This window comes from Poecilia latipinna, unplaced genomic scaffold (assembly GCF_001443285.1).
Source record: "Poecilia latipinna isolate Pla-1442-1.1 unplaced genomic scaffold, P_latipinna-1.0 Scaffold437, whole genome shotgun sequence".
NCBI classification, from domain to species: Eukaryota; Metazoa; Chordata; class Actinopteri; order Cyprinodontiformes; family Poeciliidae; genus Poecilia; species Poecilia latipinna.
In genome coordinates this window covers 278,735-299,624 of record NW_015113053.1, presented here as the reverse complement: position 1 = coordinate 299,624, position 20,890 = coordinate 278,735, and the positions used below count along the sequence as shown (strand labels likewise).

The 20,890-nt window shown below is 41.5% G+C and overlaps 2 protein-coding genes across 4 annotated transcripts in view; both read right to left on the bottom strand.

The window, feature by feature from the left end:
- Nucleotides 1-116: 116 nt before the first annotated feature.
- Nucleotides 117-10,596, bottom strand: LOC106951057 (zinc finger protein 420). 2 transcript variants are annotated; one of them, XM_015038323.1, is made up of 3 exons: nt 9,927-10,353; nt 6,394-7,956; nt 117-1,635 (listed from the first exon to the last, which is right to left on the bottom strand). In XM_015038323.1, the coding sequence occupies exons 1-3, from the start codon at nt 10,039-10,041 to the stop codon at nt 347-349; spliced, it is 2,967 nt and encodes a 988-aa protein (XP_014893809.1). In that variant the 5' UTR covers nt 10,042-10,353; the 3' UTR covers nt 117-346. The 2 variants fall into 2 exon arrangements, with proteins under 2 accessions (XP_014893809.1, XP_014893808.1); XM_015038322.1 differs by lacking the exon at nt 117-1,635 and having other exon boundaries at nt 3,057-7,956; nt 9,927-10,596.
- A 1,127-nt stretch (nt 10,597-11,723) lies between these two features.
- Nucleotides 11,724-20,890, bottom strand: part of LOC106951056 (zinc finger protein 420) — a 14,691-nt gene continuing 5,524 nt past the window's right edge. For both annotated transcript variants that reach the window (XM_015038320.1, XM_015038321.1), the window contains exon 2: nt 11,724-16,741. In XM_015038320.1, coding sequence (XP_014893806.1) covers nt 13,320-16,741 — 3,422 coding nt within the window. In that variant the 3' untranslated portion in view covers nt 11,724-13,319. The remainder of the gene's footprint in view (nt 16,742-20,890) is intronic.

The following is a 20,890-nucleotide window of genomic DNA, read 5'->3' as shown; positions in this document are numbered from 1 at the left end:
GTTGAAAATGTATTATTTACAGAGTATTGGCTATATGTATAATTTTCAGTCCACTTGCTTATTAAATCAATTCATACACAACTTTGTGGATGTTAAAGCAAAGTGACTATTCAGCTCAGTTTAGATGGACTTATTTTTATTTTGGTTTTACAAAGTATGAGCATGCATTATTTTTGCTTACAGCTTCCACATTTTCCCCATTATTTCTGTATGTCGTCTTACAAACATTTAAATTTCAAACACTCGGAAGCATTTCTTACATGGTTAAAAAAAACAACATTTTATTAAGAAGCTGAAATCCTATAGCAATACAAAGACAAAAAAAAAAAAAACCTTTTGAAAGGTTTTAAACCTCAATTTCTTCCTTTGGTATGGGTAACTCCCCTGTTGCGTGTTTTACGTAATGCGAGTGCAGCTTTGCCATTTCATCAAAGCCCATGTCGCATTCAATGCACTCCCATTCACAATACTTATGCTCTCTGTGCAGCTTTGGCTCTGACTTCTCCGTCTCCCCTCCAGTTGGTGACTGTGTAGCTTCTGAGCTTGGCTGGTCCGGCTGGTCGTCCGAGCGGCGAGGTTCTGAAAGCTCATAGTGATGACCAGGCTCTCCACAGTCTGAATCCTCAGAGTCGTCCTGATCCCCGTCCTCAGCCGCCGCCGCGTATGGACTCTGCCCCTCAACTTGCATGTCTTCCTCCTTCACCTGCAACTCTTCGACGCTCTCATCCACCTCCAGCTTTTCTCCTTCGCTTATAGACGGCTCCGTTTTAATGTCTCCCGTCTCTCGACAAATCACAGAGCTCCCTGGAGGTTTGGTGGCGACCCTGCCTTCACGTCTAACATGCTTTTGTGTGTGTCTAAACAGTTGTCTAGAACGCCAGAACCTCTTGCCACAGTGAAGGCAAACATGAGGCTTTTGTTTGCGTTGCATTTTTGGAGGACTCGCTGGTGGTTTGGCGTCGTGGATGCTTCTGTCGTCAGCTTTGTGGTTCTGCGGTCGTCGACTATGATTCTGTAGGTGTTTGTCCAGCAACCCTTCATTCAGGAAGCCCTGAGCGCAGCTCAAACACCAGAACCGTCTCTCTTTGTGCAGCTCCAGGTGAGCCGTCCACGTCTTTACAGAAATGAAGACTTTGTTGCACTGATCACATTTGGGCAGATTACCGCGCCTCTTGGACCTGTGAACTCTCAGATGGCTGACCAGTCGCGTTCGCCTGATGAACGACATCCCGCAGTCTGGACACTCGTACAGACGCAGGTTTGGATCAACCGGGCTCTGGATTTTTTCTTTTTCACGCGGTTTTTCATGCATTTTTTGGTGTTTCTGAAAGGAAACGAGGTAGGTGTAACTCTTCCCACAAGCTGCACATGTGTATCTGGTGGGATTCACAGGATACCGACTGCTTTGCATCAACTGAGGACGTTGGGTTTGTGCCGAACCGTTTGCATCACAACCATCCACACCGAAGCTCTGGTCTTCACACTCGTTTTCTTCATCTTGCTGTGTGGGAGCTTCGTTGTCTCTCAGCTGGGCTTCCTCCTCGTCCAGTGCGTGCTGGTGCAGGTGAGTCTCGTAGGCGTCCATGACAGTAAACGTCAGGCCACAGTCCTCACATGTTATGTCATTCTCTTTGGCTGCAAAGAAAAGAATAAAAAAAATAAAAAGGTGAGTATTTCACATAGAAACTGTCCTGTCTGGTTTATCCGAATTAATTTCCGTTGATGTTTTTAAATTAGCAATTTGTTCAACTTGAAAAGCTGTTTATGCCTACAACACTAGCAGTACATTTTAAAAGAAAATCATAAACCCATGTTTTTAAATTTTAGAACAAAGTAAAACTATAACAAGGTAAAATTACTTTACCTTATACAACGATGCTTAAATAAGGTGTTCATTAACGAAGGTTAAGAAAAATAATTAAATGAAGCACATACAGTCAAGCCAGTGTTATTCATACACCTAAAGACTTAAGATTGAAAATTGTACCAAGTCATCCAAGAAACTTAATTCTGTTTGGAAATGGGACTGGAATCTCTAAAAGAATTCAAGGTTCCCTCTAATCTTTAGCTCCTTTCACAGATAATACTCCAGTCAGGACTCTGGCCAAAGGGTTAACTTTACCTGCAGTCAGAAGAAACTGGTCATGCAGACAAAGAAGCTATTTTAATCCACCTTAGAAATGCTTTACTGGCATCTTGAAAACCAAAAATTAGAAACAACTTGATGTATATACACTAAACGGCTTGAATGACTATTATTAAAGATGGGTCAGGTCCCTTTGAATTAATTTTATAATCGGGGATTAAAATTATTTTAAAATATTTTATAACAGTCAGCTGATCCAAAGAGGAATCTGAACCAAGAGAAGTGAAAACCGATTGTAAAATACAGTTTATACTGCATTACACGAATTTCCCCTCTGTGGAGTAATGTGTGCCCACTTATGCAATTTAACTAAACCCATTAATAATTAAGTCTAAAATAATTTCTGGACAATCAATGAAAATATATCTTTACAAAGGAGATTAATTTGATATGCCATGGTTTAAGTCAGTGGTATTCAAACTCTAAACAGCAAGTCAAAAGCCCTTTAATGTCAACTTATGTTTTTAAACTCAGCAATACAAAATTAATTTTAAGAGATTCCTAATTGTTTAAATGGCACCTAACCTTTAATTTGACAGAAAATAATCTTACCCTAAAAGAAAAGAAAAAGAGTCTGCATCTGCAGTCTGTGCCAACAAGCCAAATTTGAACAACTGGACCACAGTTTGGACAACCCTGGTTCAATGTGGCCGTTTCCAGAAACAAAATGCTGGAAGAAAGGGAGAAAACAATGAACTGATATGAATTCAGAGTTACAGAAAAGAACAAATTTGATGTAAAAATCTTAAAAAAACAAAGGGGGTTTATTGAGGACTGAAGATCAAGCTGAGCTCCAAATACCCAAAGATGTTAAACTATAATCACAAGAAGCAGCAGATTCCCAGCACAGACTTTGGTTTTTATCAGTGAAGTTGATTTTTTTTTAGTAAATACTCCGATACCTTATTACTCGGATAAAGTTTTTTGTTTTTTTATTTCAGACAAACGTGAAACCATGTATAAACACTTCAAGGTAAATAAATGTAGAAAAAATCATCATAAACTATTCAATTCGATGAACAAATGGAGGCTGAATCAACAACACGACTGCAAGATTTAAACGATTTTATTTTCTTCAGTTTCTGAAACGGCAATTTATAGGATCAAATGAAACACCGTTCATAAAGAAATGAAAATAAGAAATATATTAACTAAGTCTTTTCTATTTTACAACGATTCAGTAGAAACAAACACCATATTCAGGAGTAGTCTTTCCACAACAGAGATACACAGCTACAAAGAAAAAAGATCGAACACTGAAGAATGTTATTAGTTAATAGACAAACTACTTCACTAATCTGCCAATTGATGGGGAAATATGTACAGCAGTACTTCCTTAACTAAAAAATTCACAGCATTTTAAAACAGCAGGAAATGTCTACATATAAAGTCTCAATCTATTTTATAGACCTTTGAATTAGAGTGCATTTCTTTTAATGAAGTATCTTTAAAACATGAATGTATCAGTTTTGGCAATGTAATAATATCCATTGTTCTGTTGAGCAAAGTTTAGACATTCATCTAGACATAAGAAGCTTATGAAAACAGCTGTACATCCACATTTACAGTGATACTGGTCCAGTGTAAAGGAAAGCCTGAGAGTAGGGGAGTCAAAAGCATCACAAAGGTGCAACATGAAGCAAAAACACAATCTACGCTCATGCGATGTAAGATGCTGGTGAAGGGGATTCACATTCAAGGCAGATTAAGGCCGCCGGGGTCTCCGGAAGAGATGATCAAAAAAATCCTATGCGACTAAAACTCCAGGGGCAAATGGAGCAGCGGTACGCCGCGCTGTTGATGCACTGCACTTTGTGTTTCTGTCGCGCCGTCGGCGAATGCTTGCACGTCGACAGCCTGACGAGGTCGAGGGCGGGTGGGTTCGCTCGCGGCAGGAGGCGGGAGAAGCTTTCCTTTGCCGTCGTTGGGGGAGTTGGGTTTGAAAGGCTTTGAGGTCACAGCAGAGCTGAGCCACAGGCGCACCTCACTAGGGAGGCGGCATCGCACCTGGTCGTGCCAGGCCAGGTGCTGCTGCAGCTGGCTCTCCGTCCAGAAGCCGTGGCAACACAGGGCGCAGCAGTAGGGCCGGCTCTTCGCCTTGATCTTGTGGCTTTCCAACTGCTCCTCGGTTTGGAAAGCTTTGCCACATTTGTCGCACTTGAAGAGGTATTTCACTGTGTGTTCAGAAAGACGGCTCGGCGGAGGGAGAACCTCGTCTGTGGCTTCAGCGGTTTCCGTCTTCTGCTTCACCTCTAAGCAAGCCCTGTTACTGAGGGGATGCGGAGCCTCTGCAGAGCTGGACTTTTTCGCAGAGTCGAGACACAAGACAGGTCCGACAGGGTCCGATTGAGCTTCCTTCATTTCTTTAGAACTGATCACAGTATGGTCGGTCTGCTCCACTTCATCCTTTAAGGCCCTTTGTTCAACATTTTCTCTCAGCAGAAGGTTAATTTTGCTCTTTTTGCCCTCTGAGTGGGCCTGCCATTTATGAGCGCGAAGACCTCTCGCTTTTTCAAAAGTCATGGAGCAGAGGGGGCACTGATGAGTTTTAGTCTTCAAGACAGATGACAAGGATTCACTCCCAGCGTAGCTGACGTCAGTTTGTTCTGAGGCGAGAGCTAACGGCTCTCCGGGAGTTTTTCCCGACTCCAAAATTTTACGATGCTCCTTTTCATAATGAGAAGCTAAAAGTGAAACTTGCCCAAATGTCTGGTCACACTCCGGACATGAAAACTGCTTTGCTGAGCCGTTTCTCTCCAGATCTGCATTTGGTTCTTTATCCATTCCGGTCAGACACTGAGGATTAAAGATCCAGTGGCGCTGGAGGACGTGACGGTTGAAGAAATGTTTCCCACATTTCTCACATTTAAAACCTTCGTCCTCAGTCTTATGACCCACGGAACTGAGAGTATCTTCGAGTGAGGACGGCGAACATTTCTCATTTCTGTGCCACCGTTTGTGGGAGCCGAGCGCCGACTTGGTGGTGAAACGCCTTCCGCAGTCTGAACAGTGAATCAGTCCTTTACTCTGCTCGTCTTTTTTAGTTCCTTTGAACACTAGAGAGATGGGTGAATTTGATTTTGCCACTCCTTTACTGCATTCAATGTGAGTTCTTTTATGAATGTTCATGGCTCCAACCGCTGAAAAGCTTTTGTTACATATCTTGCATTGGTACTTCCATTTATTTGAGCCTGAATCACTCCCTTTTAGGTGCTGTTCCATCTTTAGTGCACCACTACCCCCTTCGTTTATTTGCTTGGAGATTTCTGGCATGTTGGCATCCACACCCTCGGGTTTTGCAGCATCCTTTTCAGACTGCTCTATCGTCCCTCCTCCCTCACTGCATCTACTCCTGCAAAGCTTCTGGTGAGCCCTTAAGGAGGACTTCTTGGTGAAATGTGCAAAGCACGTCTCACACTGCAGATCCTTCAGAGCTTCCGCAGTTCCTGTTGACAATGGAGAGTGGCCGGTTTCGTATCCGTGGCTCTTCATATGAAACTGCAGAGCTTTGGCCCGTGAGAACAGCTTTCCGCAGTCGGGGCAGGCATACGTGTTCTTCTTCAGCTGCTCCACCTGATGCTGGAAGGACTTAGCAGGTGGTGGGAGCAACAGGTCGCTGTGCACCACCTCGTGCCTCAGCAAGCTGGAAAAAAGGCGGAAGGAGCGGCCGCAGATCTCGCACTTGTGGTCTCCGTTTTCGTGCTTGCGCATGTGCAGCGCCATGATGCCTTTGTGGCGGAACTTCCTGCCGCAAACGGGACACGCCACCTTGATGGTGGAGCGCGAGCGTCCGTTGGAGTGCGAAGATCCTGAGACGCCTTTCCTGAGCCTCAAATCGACGCACTCCATCTGATTCTGCTTGTGGTGAGAGTATGCCCCCAAGGACCAGAAACCCTTCCCACACTGCTCACAGTGATAAATCTTTGGACCCAGAAGGGTTTTCTTTGGATTGTACTCTTTCTTACTGACGGAAATAGTCTCCCTCTTTTGTGTTGTGCAGGTTTTCAAATGGTTGTACAGGCTGGCTGCATGCAAATAGGATGATGTGCAATGTGGGCATTGGAACTGTTTTCTTTTGGGGTGATGTAACTGATGCGACAATAAAGCAGGTAACTGGGTGAACACCTGATCGCAGTCACTGCACGTGAAAGCGGTCTCTTCTAAGCTTGTTTCGGCCTGAATCAATGAAACACTGCTTTGTGTTTCATGAGGAAATGTGTCACAATTATAAACTTCCACTGACTGACCTTGAGTCTGATGTCTTCTCCTACGAACGTTGTGCCACATTCTGTGGACGCGCAGCGACGAGGGATTATTAAACCACCGATAACACTCGGGGCAACCAAATCTCTCCTCTGCAGTTTTAAGCTGGGCTTCATTCTCTATTGGCGGACTCTCCAAGCTTTGCGCAAAGTCAATCTGGACTATTTTCAAGTCCGCATCCGGTTTTGAAACCAGACCTCCAGTGTATACTTCGCCGTCCTCCCTTATATCCTGATCCGACTCGCACAGCAGTTCCAGATCGGGATCTGTCTCTTGGAGACCCTCGTCTTCGGACTCACTTGCACTGATCACTTGTACGTTAAAGTCGCCCGGTTCATAGCTCTCCATCTCTTCATCCATTTCGTTTGTCTGTTGTTCTCCACCCACATCGGTGGGGGGGATGGTTTCTGCTTTCACTGCTCCTTCCACTGAAGCCTCCACGTGCTCGCCGACTTTCTGTTCACTTTCTGATCCCCGCTGAGACGGCAGAGTGGATTCTGAATGCGCCTTCTCCGTTTCTTTGAAAACGTCGGTGTGCTGGAGCTGATGGGACTGAAGCGCAGAAGCCCTGGAAAATTTCAGCCCACAATCTTTACATTCAAATGCCTTCTTTTGAAGCTGGCAGACTTGATGCTGGAACGATTTCGACGGGGTCTCGTCGCTGTGTGCCGTGCGCTGATGTCTATAGTAAAACGTCAGAGTCATGAACTCTTTCCCACATTCCTCGCACGGAAACCTTTTTGTGGTGTTATCAGAGTGATTAGCGTGCCAGCGCTGGTGGTTAAAGAGGGCGATGTGGCCATTGAACGCCTTGTTGCACTCGCTGCAGTAAAACTCACCACAGCCCTTCTTTGGTTTTTGCTTCATCTCCTCCGGAGAGCAGAGCGTGTTACGGCTGAATCGCTGATGTGTTTTCAGCCGCATCATGCTAGAAAAAGCTTTGCCGCACAAACATTTAAAAAGTTTGTCACCGTCTTCTTCAGTCGGATTCTCACATGGCTTTACTTCTGCTGGCGGCTCTGCCGGCTGAACCGTTTCTCCAGAGCTCCTGTTTTTCGACTTCACCAGCTTCTCTTGATGGCAACGGCGATGAGCATCGAGAGCCGAAGCACGAGAGTAATTCCTTCCGCAGGATTCGCACTGAAACGATTTCTTTTTTAAATGTTCCAAGTCGTGAAAAACCGATTTGGAGGGCTGTCTGTGTGAGCGCTGGTGGTTGAGGAAGTGTCCAATCACTGTGTACGATTTGCCACAATCTGAGCATTCGTAGGCGTGCTGTTTTGTTGCTCCAGGATTAACATCAGACCCCTCCAGAGAGATTTGATCGTGGTCCTTCATGTGTAAGTGCAGTTCGCTCATCTCAACAAATGACAGTGTACAGTAAGAGCAAAAATAAAGTGCTTTGTTGTCCTTTTCAGAGTCAAGTAAACCATCAGACTGGCTGTCTAAATGCGTGTTTTGTGGAGGATGCTGAAGGCGATGCTCCAAGTACGCAGCCTCCTCGCCGAAAGCTTCTCCGCAATCCCGACAGCAGAAAAGTTCGTCCCCTAGAAATAGAAACGGGAAAATAGGAGGTCAAAGAGACTCCTGCTTCCAAGAAAGGAATTAAAAGAAAATATATACAAAACACAGGCTTAAATAATGTTTTTATTATTATTTTTACCACATTAAAGTTTGCAGGAAAAAAAAAAAAACACAAAATGAGACTACAGAAAATTTACATTCATTTTAAAGAACAGAAATGAACTTCTTTCAGTGTTCGACTACAGACCATTTTTTTGCTTTAAACAACTACTTTTTAAAACACAAGGACAATCGAAAAAGTGACCTTAATAATGCATGTGACTATAGAAAGCGAGTTTAAATGCCACATTTTAAACCACACTCACTTGCACTCAGTCTTAAATTTGAGTGATTCCAGCAAAACAGGGAGTGTAATCATGTTTAAATGATCTTAAATAAATCTCTACAGAACACCAAATCTAAAGGTTCACTGTGTTCATGACTCACATGTGAAATCCATGATATAAATTGTGACATAAACCACCTGATGACAACACTAACAATTCAAACCACATTTAGGTTATTTTATATAGCAACCACATGAATAAAGATAAAAGAATTTGATGCATTTCATCTTTATACTGTTTATTTCCCCCCTCAAAGTTGAATAATTGGCCCATTTTAGATCACTTCCAATCAATGACCAACATGTGTTCTTTACACTTTATCAGCTGAAAGGACCCAACACAGAGTCGGAGATCAAAGTTGGGCCCCTTCCTATTAACCTCCAGAGGTCATCATAATTACTATAAGCTGTAATAGTGAAATGGGATCACAGAACGAGTGTGACAATAGTGATAGAGTAGAGAGAAATGACAGGATCGTGGTCTTATCTAGTGAATGTCATTCAGCAGAATCTAAATCAATTTGCTTGCTTTAAAAACTTAAGATACAATAAAACAACCTTCAAGAGGATTGTGACAGAACCCAACCAGATATTATTGTGCAAAGGGAACATTTCTGACAAACATTCAGTGGACATAGTGACAACAAATGTTTTAGTTGTACGTCAGTCTCTTTAAAATTCAAAAATCCTAGAGAACTAGTTAAATTCATTCCAGAATTTAACTAAAGAAAATGTATTTTTGATCCAAATTAGAATGTTTTATCTCCAAGTTAACTCACATGAATTCACTAACCTTTATTTTATCTACTATAAAAGGTAGAACATTCAAAGATCATTTAAGCAGATTTAGTCATGTAAAGAATATGAATAACACATAGTTTTACCCAAAATCTTTTTAAAGGATTCAGCTGCCTCAGTCTTTAACCTCCTCATCTCAGATCTGATCTTGGTGCAAACGAAAAGTTCTTTGAATGCCTTCAGATTAAACCAGTGTCTTACATTTTATCTGCAATGTACCAAACATAGCTAAATATATTATAAATTAGTTTTTTATGACAAGCTTAGCCTTTACCACATTTATGCTTTTTAGAAACAGACAGTTTGATTCAGGTATATGTATGCATTTTAGCATTGATGGTTAATTAGTTGAGCAAAACACAACAGCAATTCAATAGATTTACACGAATAATACCGATTAAAAAAAAGCACCCGGCTTCTTAAATAAAATGTAGACCTTCAGAAACCCTGGTTAGACTAATACCGATCAATAAAACTAACATTAACAAGCAAGAACGTTTAGGCTTCTGGAGGCAAAATGTAAATTAGGACAAAGGGCTTGACAAAACATTGGTCTGGTATTACACACACAGTGACTATCAAAAAATTACTAATGCAACAAAACTCGTCACCCCGGTAATTGTATAACGCAAGTTTGCAAATTCGTGTTTTCTTTTTTTTTTTTTTTTTACACTTAAATTAGAGTATTAGTCTAAAGCGTGTATATTTATGATATTAGGTTAAAGTTAGTGCAGAAAAGGTAACCATCGCAGCATGGTTGCCCAACATATCGGTCTGTTTTGTGCTGGTGTTTAACAAGCGGATACTCACTGTCAGCGGCATCCTTAGCAGATGAATCCTCGTTGTTTTCATCGTCTTTGTCGACATTACAGGCCACGTTTTCAGCTCTCTCCTCTCCGATCTCTGCTGCAGAAGTCTCGTCCATCTTGCCTTGTGTATGTTTGCTAACGTTAGCTACCTTTCGCTAATGTTCGTTAGGCAAGCTGCGGATTTAGTGTGCCCTCTTTAATAATACTCAAACAGCTCGGATAGGAAAAGATTAGCAGACGTTAATACGAGTGAGAGTTTACTATAGTAGAGCACAGAACAACTGATCACCACAATTACACCAACTGTTAATCAACGGATTGCTTCTTCTTCTTCTTCTTTTGATTTTTATTGGCGGCTGGCATCCAACTTAAGGTGCATTTACCGCCACCTACCAGACTGGAGTGTGGTCATTAGAGATCTCAGAGGGAATTTAACACGCCTCAATGATGTGTACGATGTGCAAATTCACATCTAACACATTCATTAAATACATGTAAGAATGCATGCGCATGTACTGGCATACCCACACATACTTACACATATTCTAAATACGATTCATTAACCCAGTGTTATTTAAGAACCTAAATAAAAGATATCTAACATAATTTGATTTATTACCTAGTAGATTGATCATAGACAGTCCTATATTCTTTCTACTTAATAATGACTTTAAAAGCTGACGTTCCTCTGAGTATTTAACACATTCTAATACATGCTCCACTGTTTACAACGGATTGCTATTTTACACATGCGCATTTAAGTCGGTTGTAATCTCTTCTTCTTCTGTTTTGGTTTTTACTTATGCACGATCAGTGCCTCCTGCTGGAGACTTATCAGACTTAAATAACAAACACTTTTAAATACGAGTTTCATCAGTCGGGGAACAATGTTTAATTGACTTGTGTTTTAGTTATTCAATTGGTTCATTGGTCTCGTTCGTTCAAATGTTAGCTGAATATGGTTCTGTTTTTAAGAAACATGTTTTCAATGTTTGTATATTTCGTTTTGTTATCTCTGTGTTCTGTTTTGCTAACATTATCTCCAAAATTATATTCCCAAAAATGTAAAGCAAAAATGCAGTTTCAGTTTTGTATTTCTTTTGAAAGATTTTAGGTCAAGCTTTTATGAATCAGAAATAATTTTACTTATGGCACCTGGAGTCTACAAAATGTTAATAGAACCAGTTTTGAGTAACTATATCAGATTTAGAATTAGTAGGGCTTTTGACATCAAGTGCTCATTGTGTCAAAAGTTAAGGTAATCTTTAAATACTTTTTAAATTCACAACAAAGGTTTAAAATATATTTGATAAACAGTTGCATGCACTCATAATTGTTTACATGTAATTTATTCTACCAACAGTTTAGATTTAGCAAAACCATTTTTCTAATTTCTGTATTTTTTTTAATCCAAGCTTCGGTTCCGTTACAAATTACTCATGGCCTGGAAATAAAATTATCTAGGTCAGTTATGTTTTTAATAATTAATGGAGTCCCAATTTAAATAATGTTTAATAATATGTCCTAATGAATTGGGCTAAGTTTTGACTGATTATACATCTGTGAGTAATTGATATAGAGGTTCAACAACAGTTCTATTTTACAAATTGCCAAAGTATGCTTCCAGTTGTAACCATTTTTGGCATTTTAAGCAGTCATTTAATTATGTATATATTTATTTAAATGTGACACTTTAGGACATTGGGGCTCCAAAAGCACCAAACTGCAAGATAAAATACAATAAACATGCAAATTAAAAATTACTTTTCAGATGTGTGAAACAGCACCAAACAATGTAATAATCAAAGGCAGGTTTTATTTAATCCAATGTAAGGACATGATGGGAGAAACTTCCATGCTAAAACCACAGGTAGAGGTAGAAGGGTCAGTTTTGTAACCAATGAATGCACAGGAAAGGGAATAATTATTCTTTTACAAACAATAAATGTGTGTTTATTGTACAGCAGTAAAACGTTTTCAGACTGAATGTCCCAGTGAAGCTACTCCATTTTTAAAAACAGGGAAAATGAGAATCGGAAATTGACTAGAGCTACAGTCATGGAATGAAATGTTTGATCACAAAAATACATTTAAACACTTATAGGTGGGAATTGGTTTTATAAATATAGGTACATTTCTGTTTAATTCACACAAGATCAGTTTGACTAAAGTTTAACACCAGTTTGTCCTATTGTTGGAAAAAAACAGAAGACAAATCACAAATTGAAATCTGGTTTATTACAAAACTCACTTTCAAACAGTGTCATACTTTCCTAATGGTGACTAAATATTCATGATTCATTTTACTGAAAACTTTTCACATAAAAGGAGCTTTTAAATCACACATGGTTAGTTTTGTTATTGACAGTTTGCTTCAGCCAGATTCCCACAATGGTTACTGTGTTGATTGGCAAGACATTTGGACCCAGCCCATGGCTCTGTGTGCATACGAGAACTTTCTAGCAGAGATTACACCGGTAGGCCAGCAGCTTTCATTTGTACAGTGCTTTGCAAAATTATTCATACCCCTTTAATTTTTTATACGTCCTGTCACGGTACAACCATAAACGTATAGCATTAGGATTTTATGCTATGAGAAAAAACGTATAACCACAAAGTGGCAGTAAAATGATGCAAAGTTTTTACAAATAAATAAACTGGTGTGCCTTGTCAGGCTTATTCTGTTGTCTCCAAAAGTAATTTGGATTAATTCATGATCCACCTTGCAGTTTTTTAATACTTTCTATCACATAAAATCCCAGAAAGATGCATTCATGTTTCTGGTTGTAAAGTGTCAAAAATGCAAAAAAAAAAAAAAAAAAAAAAGATGAGGTAAAAATATTTTTGCAAGTCAATGTATGCTTTAAAAGAAATTTTACCTCATAACCCCAATCTTTTCAGCACATTTTGTGTTGCGCTGTCTTCAACAGGATGAGGTCACACCGTTTACTCTACTTTAAAAGCACAAACTAGGGCCTAGAATACCAAGACAGCAGACATGCAGACTGTACTCATAAAAGGCACACCGTATACTGTACATGGAGAAACACAGTACAAATGGTTCAAGACATGTGGACTGAACTAGAAAACTTCCTAATAAGATCTAAATCTAAATGCCATTGGCAATAAATGAAATGTAGCCTGCAGAACCTCATTAATCTGGACCGCTGAAATGATCTTAAGACGGTGAAACCAATTTAACACACGTGTACATCCTCTACTCAAACACACTGCACAGTCTTACAAACTTTAAAATCAAATGTGCAAATTGGGTCTAGTTTCACATATGTCTCTTTTTGTATTATTTCCATTCAAAACAGCAAAGTGTCAAATGAATGAGGTTTTACAGACAATTATAAAAACATAACTAAGTTTTGTTACTAGTGTAGAAATGTCATATCTCCCCCTGTGCATGTTGCAGGTAATGCATCTGTAGATCCAGCTCACGGGGAAGTGAGAGCCCGCAGATCATGCACTGGAGAAGCCGCTCCGGGGGAAAAGGCAGACGGGATCCGAGTTTGTGAGCTTCGGTCTGCGGCGGGAGCTGAGGTAGGGGCAGGGTCTGCGGCATATGTGGTCTCTCAGTCATGACCGGCTGTGGTGTGAAAAAGATATTGGGGTGTGGAGGTCTGGGCATCGCACCGACCGCGACAGAGTGCAGGGGGTGAGGGCCGGGCAAAGCCAGAGGAGGTAGAGGGGCGAGCGGAGGGGAGAAAAAAGGAGAAGGTTGGTTTATGATTATCTGAGCGGCCGTTGCCATTGGTTGCTGCTGCTGCAGCTCCTGACCGCCCCCTGGCTTGAGCTGGCCGGGAAGCAGAGTCTGAGGTCCGACGGAGTTGTTCTGGAAGGCCCACACTGGAGTTCCGATCCCCTGACTGAAACGGTGAGGCTCGTACTGGATGGAGATCGGGACCTTCTGAGTGGGGGTCTGCACGCTGCTCCAGCTGGGCGACACCTGTTTCTGAAATTCTTGGTTATTTACTAATTTTTCCACAGAGTTCACAGTCTTCGGAGCCCCTGGAGGCGTTTGAATGTCCCACAAGTTGTTGGCAACCCCGTGAGAGGTGGGAGCTGAAATTGGCATGGAGCTGCTTTGGTCTATCTGAGCTGAGGCGGGGGCAACTGCGAGGCCAGATGCCCACGGCTTCTGCGGCTCGCAGCCATTCCATGTCTTTTCTGGCTGAGTAACAGTCGAAGACATAACTGGAGGACCGCTGATGTCCCACAGTCTTTCCTCCTTCTTGGGAGGCGTGGACGGCTCAGCACCGCCCGGCCACCTTGGCAGTTGCAGGTCTTGGCTGAGCTTGTTTGGGGAACTCTGAGAATTTGTCAGTGGAGTGGGCCGGACACTCCACAGTGCTGCTCCGTCCATATAGGAGGGGGGAACGGGGAAATCGTGCTGCAAAGAGCTCGTAGAGGCCATGGCTGTGGATGTTGGTGTGCTATTCCATGACAGTTTATGCTGCCTCTGTTGCGTCATCTCACTAACCGCCGATGGGCTGGTTTTTTTTGGTACATGAGAGCCCAGGACAGAAGAAGTACTGTCCTTCATGTGGGAGTCCAAGTTCGGAGCCGATCCAAGACTCATTAAGGGCATATCTGCCCACCCTGGACTCCTCTGATGATGTGGTTGCGTTGGAGTGTCATATTGTGGGGGTTGAGAAGGTGCAGGCGCTTCTCTACTGTCCACGCTCCACTGGAGCGTTTGGGAGTGCGGCTCAGACGGCCACGCCTCGGTCAGATGCCTCGTTTGTGAATCCACACGTGTACGCAAGGGCTGCTGACGCACTTGCCTGTGCAAGTCAGCGTCCCTGTGAGGTGAAACTGGGTAAAGGTTTTGTGGAGAGGCGACTATCTCTGAGACCCCGGATGGTCTCGACCACCCCCACGCTGGCCTCCCTCCTCTTTTGCCCCTGCCTCTCATCCTGGTACCGGAAGGGTAGGAGTTGTAGTGACTTAGACCCTGTTTCTTGCGAGCGTGGATCTTCTGGTGAACCAGCAGGCTGCTGAACCAGGAAAAAGATTTGTGACACTCCTCGCAGCGGTGAGGCCTCTCCCCCGTGTGCGTATTCATGTGGTCGCGGAGCAAGTATGCCAAGCCAAAGCTCTTGTCACACAGCTCGCACTTGTGCGGCTTATCGCCGTTATGCGACAGCATGTGTTGCTGGAGCTGGGTCTCGCTGCTGTACCCTTTACGGCAGCTGGTGCAGCGGAACGGCTTCTGCTGGTGCAGCTTCTGGTGAGTCCTCATGTTCTGAAGGAAGGCAAAGTCCTTCCCGCAATCTGGACATTTGTACGGCTTCTTGCCCGTGTGGATGATGAGATGTTGCTGCAGGTAGCTGCTGAATCTAAAACCCTTGCCACATACTTTGCACTGGTATGGCTTGTCCTTGGAATGTATTCGCATGTGCAGCTCTAACACCGAGCGGTGCCGGAATGATTTCCCGCACTCTGAGCACTTGTAGGATTTAATATTTAATACCTTCCCTTGCGTGTTATCGCTGCTTATTTGAGTAAGCTGCTTTTTTGGTGCGGCTAAGGTTTCTAAATACTGTGCAGTTGGCTTGTGGACACTTATCAGATGTCCTTTTAAACCAGGCTCATCCCGAAAAACACTGGGGCAGTGTGGGCAGGTGTGTCCCTTCTCCCAGTGCTTGTTGGGAACCACTTGATATTGGAGTAGCCTCTCTTGCTTTTCATACTCGTCCTCGTGGAACTGCATGTGCGCTCTCAGGTTAGCTGCAACATAGAAGGTCTGGGGACACAGAGGGCAGCCGAAGGTGCGTTTTGTATCCTCAGTCGTATGGGTGTTCTCCTTCTCGGGACCTTTAGCTGCCTCATGTCCAGAAGTGAGAGGCTGCTTTCCAGGCGGCTCAACAGATGAGTTTGTGTCTCGTAGCCTGTGCTGGCGGCAGTGCGCCTTCATGTTCTGGGCGAAAGCAAATTTTTTGCCACATTCCGGGCAGTGGAAAGGCTTCTGGCCAGTGTGTAGGTACTGGTGTTGATGGAGGAGGCTGCTGTACTTGAAAGTCTTACCGCAGATGTTGCAGAGGTGAGAGCGGCTGTTGTCGACATGCTTGCGCCGGTGGTCTTCCATGACGGAGTAGTGTTTGAAAGCCATGCCGCACTCTGGACACTCGTACGGTTTAAGAGCAGCATGGGATTTCTGGTGGAAGCGCAGGGACATGATGTTTGGGAAAGTCTGGCTGCACTCTTGGCATTTAAAGGTGCACTCGCGGGAATGCATCATCATGTGCTTGGTAACAGATACTTTGAACTGGAAATCTTGGCGGCATAGAGTGCAATGGTAAGGCTTTTCTGCTGCATTGTTGCAGTCGTGGTCCCTCAGTTTGCTCACTTGAGAAAAGATCCTCTTGCATTCTGCGCACTGATACCTAAACGGAGCCCGCATTTCGTCCTCCAACTTTGTAGTCTCGAGGGTCTCCTCTTTTTCTTTGTGTTGGTTCCTGTGTTTGATGAGGCTGCTGCGGTGCTGGAAGGTAAGGCCACATTCTTTGCAGGTCGGGGGCAGGAGCTCGTCCTCGTGCGCATGAAAGTGCCGGTGAAGGTTGAACATCTCGCGCTGGCTAAACTTCTGGCCACACTCCTTGCACTCCCAGCGGCACCTTCTTTGTTTAGCTGTAGAATCTGCCTCTTCGTCGTCATCGGCCCTGTCCTCCGTGGCGTCGACTTCACCCCGCAGGTCCTCAACTGCCAACTTCTCTGGAGAACTCTCCCCATCGTCAGTCTTTTCTGATTCTGCTTCAGCAGGAGCGTCCTGCTTCACGTTGTTAACAGTCTCAGCAACTTTGAGGTCTGAAAGACAAAAGCACACCACAGCATACAGCTTTAATGATTAATCATACTTCACAGGATTAGAAATTGTTGCGCTATCAGCACACTTGCAGATCTGAAGCTATCTGTAAAGCTACCAGTTGGCATAATAGGAAATGAGTTGCATAATACCAGGAAAACTTTGGGAGTAATTATTTTAATTGGAACTAGCCAACATCTTCCCCACTACCATCTTTCTTTCATTGTCACAATCTCTCCAACACTCTTAACTCTCTTCTGATTTTGGTCATTCAAATCTATATCAGTTGTTGGCTTAAATGACTGCTGAACGTTCATCAATTTGGACAGTTGTATTATTGAAAAGTACAGTTTAATTCACAGTCCTTGAAATGTTACCTGCACTAAACCTTTCAACGGAAACAGCCATTTATTTTCCCCCCCTTCACCACTTTTAGTGCAAGGAAAAGTCCATGGAACAATTGTAACGGGGAAACCGCAGTCATCTGTTTTAATAAACGGAAAGGATCGCTTTGTGCCTGCTGAACTTTTCAAACAAGCGAGAGAAGACTGGACTGGAAAATTAAATTAAGCCTTATACCAAATCACGAATGCAGCCCCAAAGATGGAAAAAAAAAAAAAACACTTTCTATTACACAAAGTTATTCAAAATGTAAGAGACTATAACATTTTCATATCACTTGCAAGTATGTGGCTTGTTTTAATTAAGTGCAGCCTATTTAAATTCGATTCATTCTTGTATTAATATCAGCTAAATAATTAAGGATAATTAAAATAGGATGATGTAAAATTGATTTGGTCGCCTGCACATAAACACTCAGTCGCAGAGTTTAGTATCATGGGATTAAACTGTATTTATGAACAGTTTGCATTATTCATAGATTTCTCCTGTTTAAATATTCAAATGCTCTCCAATAAGGGCCGCAAAACTTCAGGAAAAAAGAGCAACTGCAAAACCCTTGCTGCACACTGTAACAGAGATGTCGATTATTATTATTATTATTGTTATGCCTTGTTTTTTTTCTTCATCACATCAATTGTGTGTATGAGTGGACATGCACACATACACCTAAGGACAATTTAGGTTTGACTCAAAAGCACCGCACAATGCATATTGTTTGTGTTTTGGCTGCTGAATGAATTATTATGCAAAACATATCTATCTGCTACAATTCCCACTGAATAAATGCTAAGAGAGTCTGGGCCTTGGTTTAATTAAACCTGGGCCAGGCTTTATGCACACAACCATGTTCGTTTTGCTTCTGGTCGTTTCAAATCATATTAAATTTTGGTTGTAGTTCAATATTAACATTTAAAGGAGACAAAGCTATTAATAATACACACAATATATAAAACTGATATTTATATTTCACAGAATTGACAGTCTCTCTAGTGCTACAAATTAAACATTTAATAAAGATAGATTATTTTTCCTATCGAGTAGCACTCAAATGAAATTAGCTTTAATATTATTAATGCCACTTCAGTGAATTAGACGGGCACAATATGTCGCCAGTATATTATTATTGCAATATCAGTGTGTGCGATAATATCACTACAAGTTATAGATGTGCATTGTAAACAGACACATAACAGAACTGTTATTGTCAGTAATTACCAATATTATCACCACGGCATGATTTTCTAATATGTAGCCGTAAAGTCAATCCATAGTTACATTATTAAAATCTTGAATATTGATTTTGTAAAAATTACTTTTAGCTTTTATCAAACTCCATTTAAAATATCCATAAACTAACCAAACTTACTAGTAGTCAAAAACTGTTCAGAATCACAGTTTCAATTAGGGCTGTGTAATATCGATTTTACGATATATATCGATATTTTCTTTCCTAGAAAAAAAATCGATATTCATCCGCAAGTATCGTAACATCCAACTGTCACCTTGCTCACTCACTGCTTGCTTTGCCAGGAGAGTAATTAGGTCATCAGGCTTAGAGTGATTCCTTCACATGTTAAGTGTCAAGATTGAAAGGTATCACACTATGCAGAGCAGGTACTTGGTGCACTTTATTTACTTTACAAATGCATGTAAGCTACAGTTTGTACTGTTTAAACTAAAGGAAACATGTTTTCTCACCACTTCTTTGATTCATTTTGTCCAGCTGTCGACTTTAAGTCTGTGTCCATGTCTAACCAGAGCCAGGTATTGTGTAGTTGGTGCTTTTAATCAGTTTTCAGTTAAATTAATTCAATCCAACTCTATAACAGTGACAAAATGTCACCAAAATCACTCTGTCCTTCTAAAATCTTTCAGAAAATCACAAAAGTGTATTGAATTGTATCGTTCGCTGAATATCGCTCTCTCTCTCTCTCTCTATATATATATATATATAGTATCGTGAGCAGAATATTGTGTATCGTATCATGAGATTATTGTATCACTACAGCCCTAGTTTCAATAAAGTTTATCTTGCACCTTTCCAGGAAGTCTTAAGCTGCTCTAAGAAGAGATACGAGATTTCTGAATTCTTAGGAAACTTAGTAGAAAACACATGACTGGCTAATATCATTATCAAGAACTGAGCTGACCAAAACCGCCAAATTGATCAAGAATCAGGTACTTCTTTGGTCTTAAAGAGGAAGATTATAACTTAGTGGTACTTTTGTTCCTCTATCACTTCTAAGCTAAGGTGAGAGGAGGAAGGTCAGGGACCGGCCAGTCAGTTCTAAAGTTTTGGCCAATAGATGAGTTGTGTCATATTATCTAGGCAATGAGCAAACTGAGTCTTAAATTACCCAATCACTTCTTCTTCTATGACTCCTGAAAATTCTCACAGATGTGCATCAGATTTTAAAAAGCAGTTTTATACTTAGAACTTTGAGCTACTAGACAACTGAAGGTTTCACATCTAAACTGATGGGAAATTGGACCTTTTCCTAACTCCATCCATTCTCAGGACTTTTCCATAGTTTAAGTTTCAGTTCTCAACATGTTCTGTAAAAAAAAACCCATTTGGTTTCACACCACGTCATAAACGCCTCATCCAATCTCTTCCTGGTTTATCCTGTGTTTTTGTAACTGATCACAGCAAATCGGGACAACTTAACCACACAACTATAATCTTTGTACCACTATTCCTGCCAACAGACACCCTAATATCTCCACAATACTACAACAAAGACATCACAATCCTGATCTGATGATTTCTTATCCAAACCGGCAGCTGGAAGATGGGAGGTAACCTCAGAGCTCCAGAATGTGACCAGTTTGGATGCAAATGCAACTGGACTTTTCAGTAGTGCACCTAAAAAATAAAAAATAAAAAAAATAGTACAAAGTGGCACTAGTGTAAATAGTCATATTAAAAGAAAAAAAAAAAAGTCTCAGACACTAGACGTCTACTTGTGGTCAAAAATCTGAAATGTTCAGGGGTGGGGCATCAACAGCCCGAGTCCAAAATAACTTATGAATTCAGGGGAAAATAATAAGCTGTGAGCGCAGCTGTGAGCGCAGCTATGAGCGGCGCATTGACCTACTTTAAATCTGTCACGGGTGATTTCAAAATAAATGCAGGGATATGGGAGTCAGTCAATGTTATTCCTATGCTTGTTCGTTGTTTTACCACTCTTCGAACGCTGGTTTCAGTTAGTACTTGTTTTAAATCTGTTTTAAAATTGGAGCTCATCGCATTTTGATTGGCTGGTGCTCTCCATGAACTGGCCTTTTTACATCCAAACAAAATAAGCCATTTTCTCTCTCTTTTCTCAAACTGGTGCTGCGTTAGAACTGGTTTTTCAGGGATAGGCCTGGACTTTGTGACACAGTGGACACATCAGGTATCCACCAGCACCAGATAAGCACTGGAACTGGTTTGGTGGAAAAGGAGCCTTTGAAAGCAACCACAGATCCATCTGGAAAAATGTGAACCCAGAGCATGAAGCAACCAGCACAATGCTTCAGTGTTTTGTTCTTATCATATACTGGAGTCTTTTTGTGTCACACCCTTTGCTCCATAAGGTTGTAGATTTTAATCGCTCGGGAAAAACAAGTATATATATATATATATATATATATATATATATATATATATATTTTTTTTTTTTTTTTTTTTTTTTTTTTTTTAAAAAAAAAAAATTTTTTTTTTTTTATAAGGTGAAAAAAAAAAAAAAATTTTTTTTTTTTTTTTT

Excerpts from the sequence above, each read along its gene's own strand:
- LOC106951057 (XM_015038322.1), bottom strand. The coding sequence starts at position 10,041 with ATGGACGAGACTTCTGCAGCAGAGATCGGAGAGGAGAGAGCTGAAAAC. Across the intron at positions 7,957-9,926 it reads TGCTAAGGATGCCGCTGACA|GGGACGAACTTTTCTGCTGT; the intron begins GTGAGTATCCGC and ends TTCTATTTCTAG.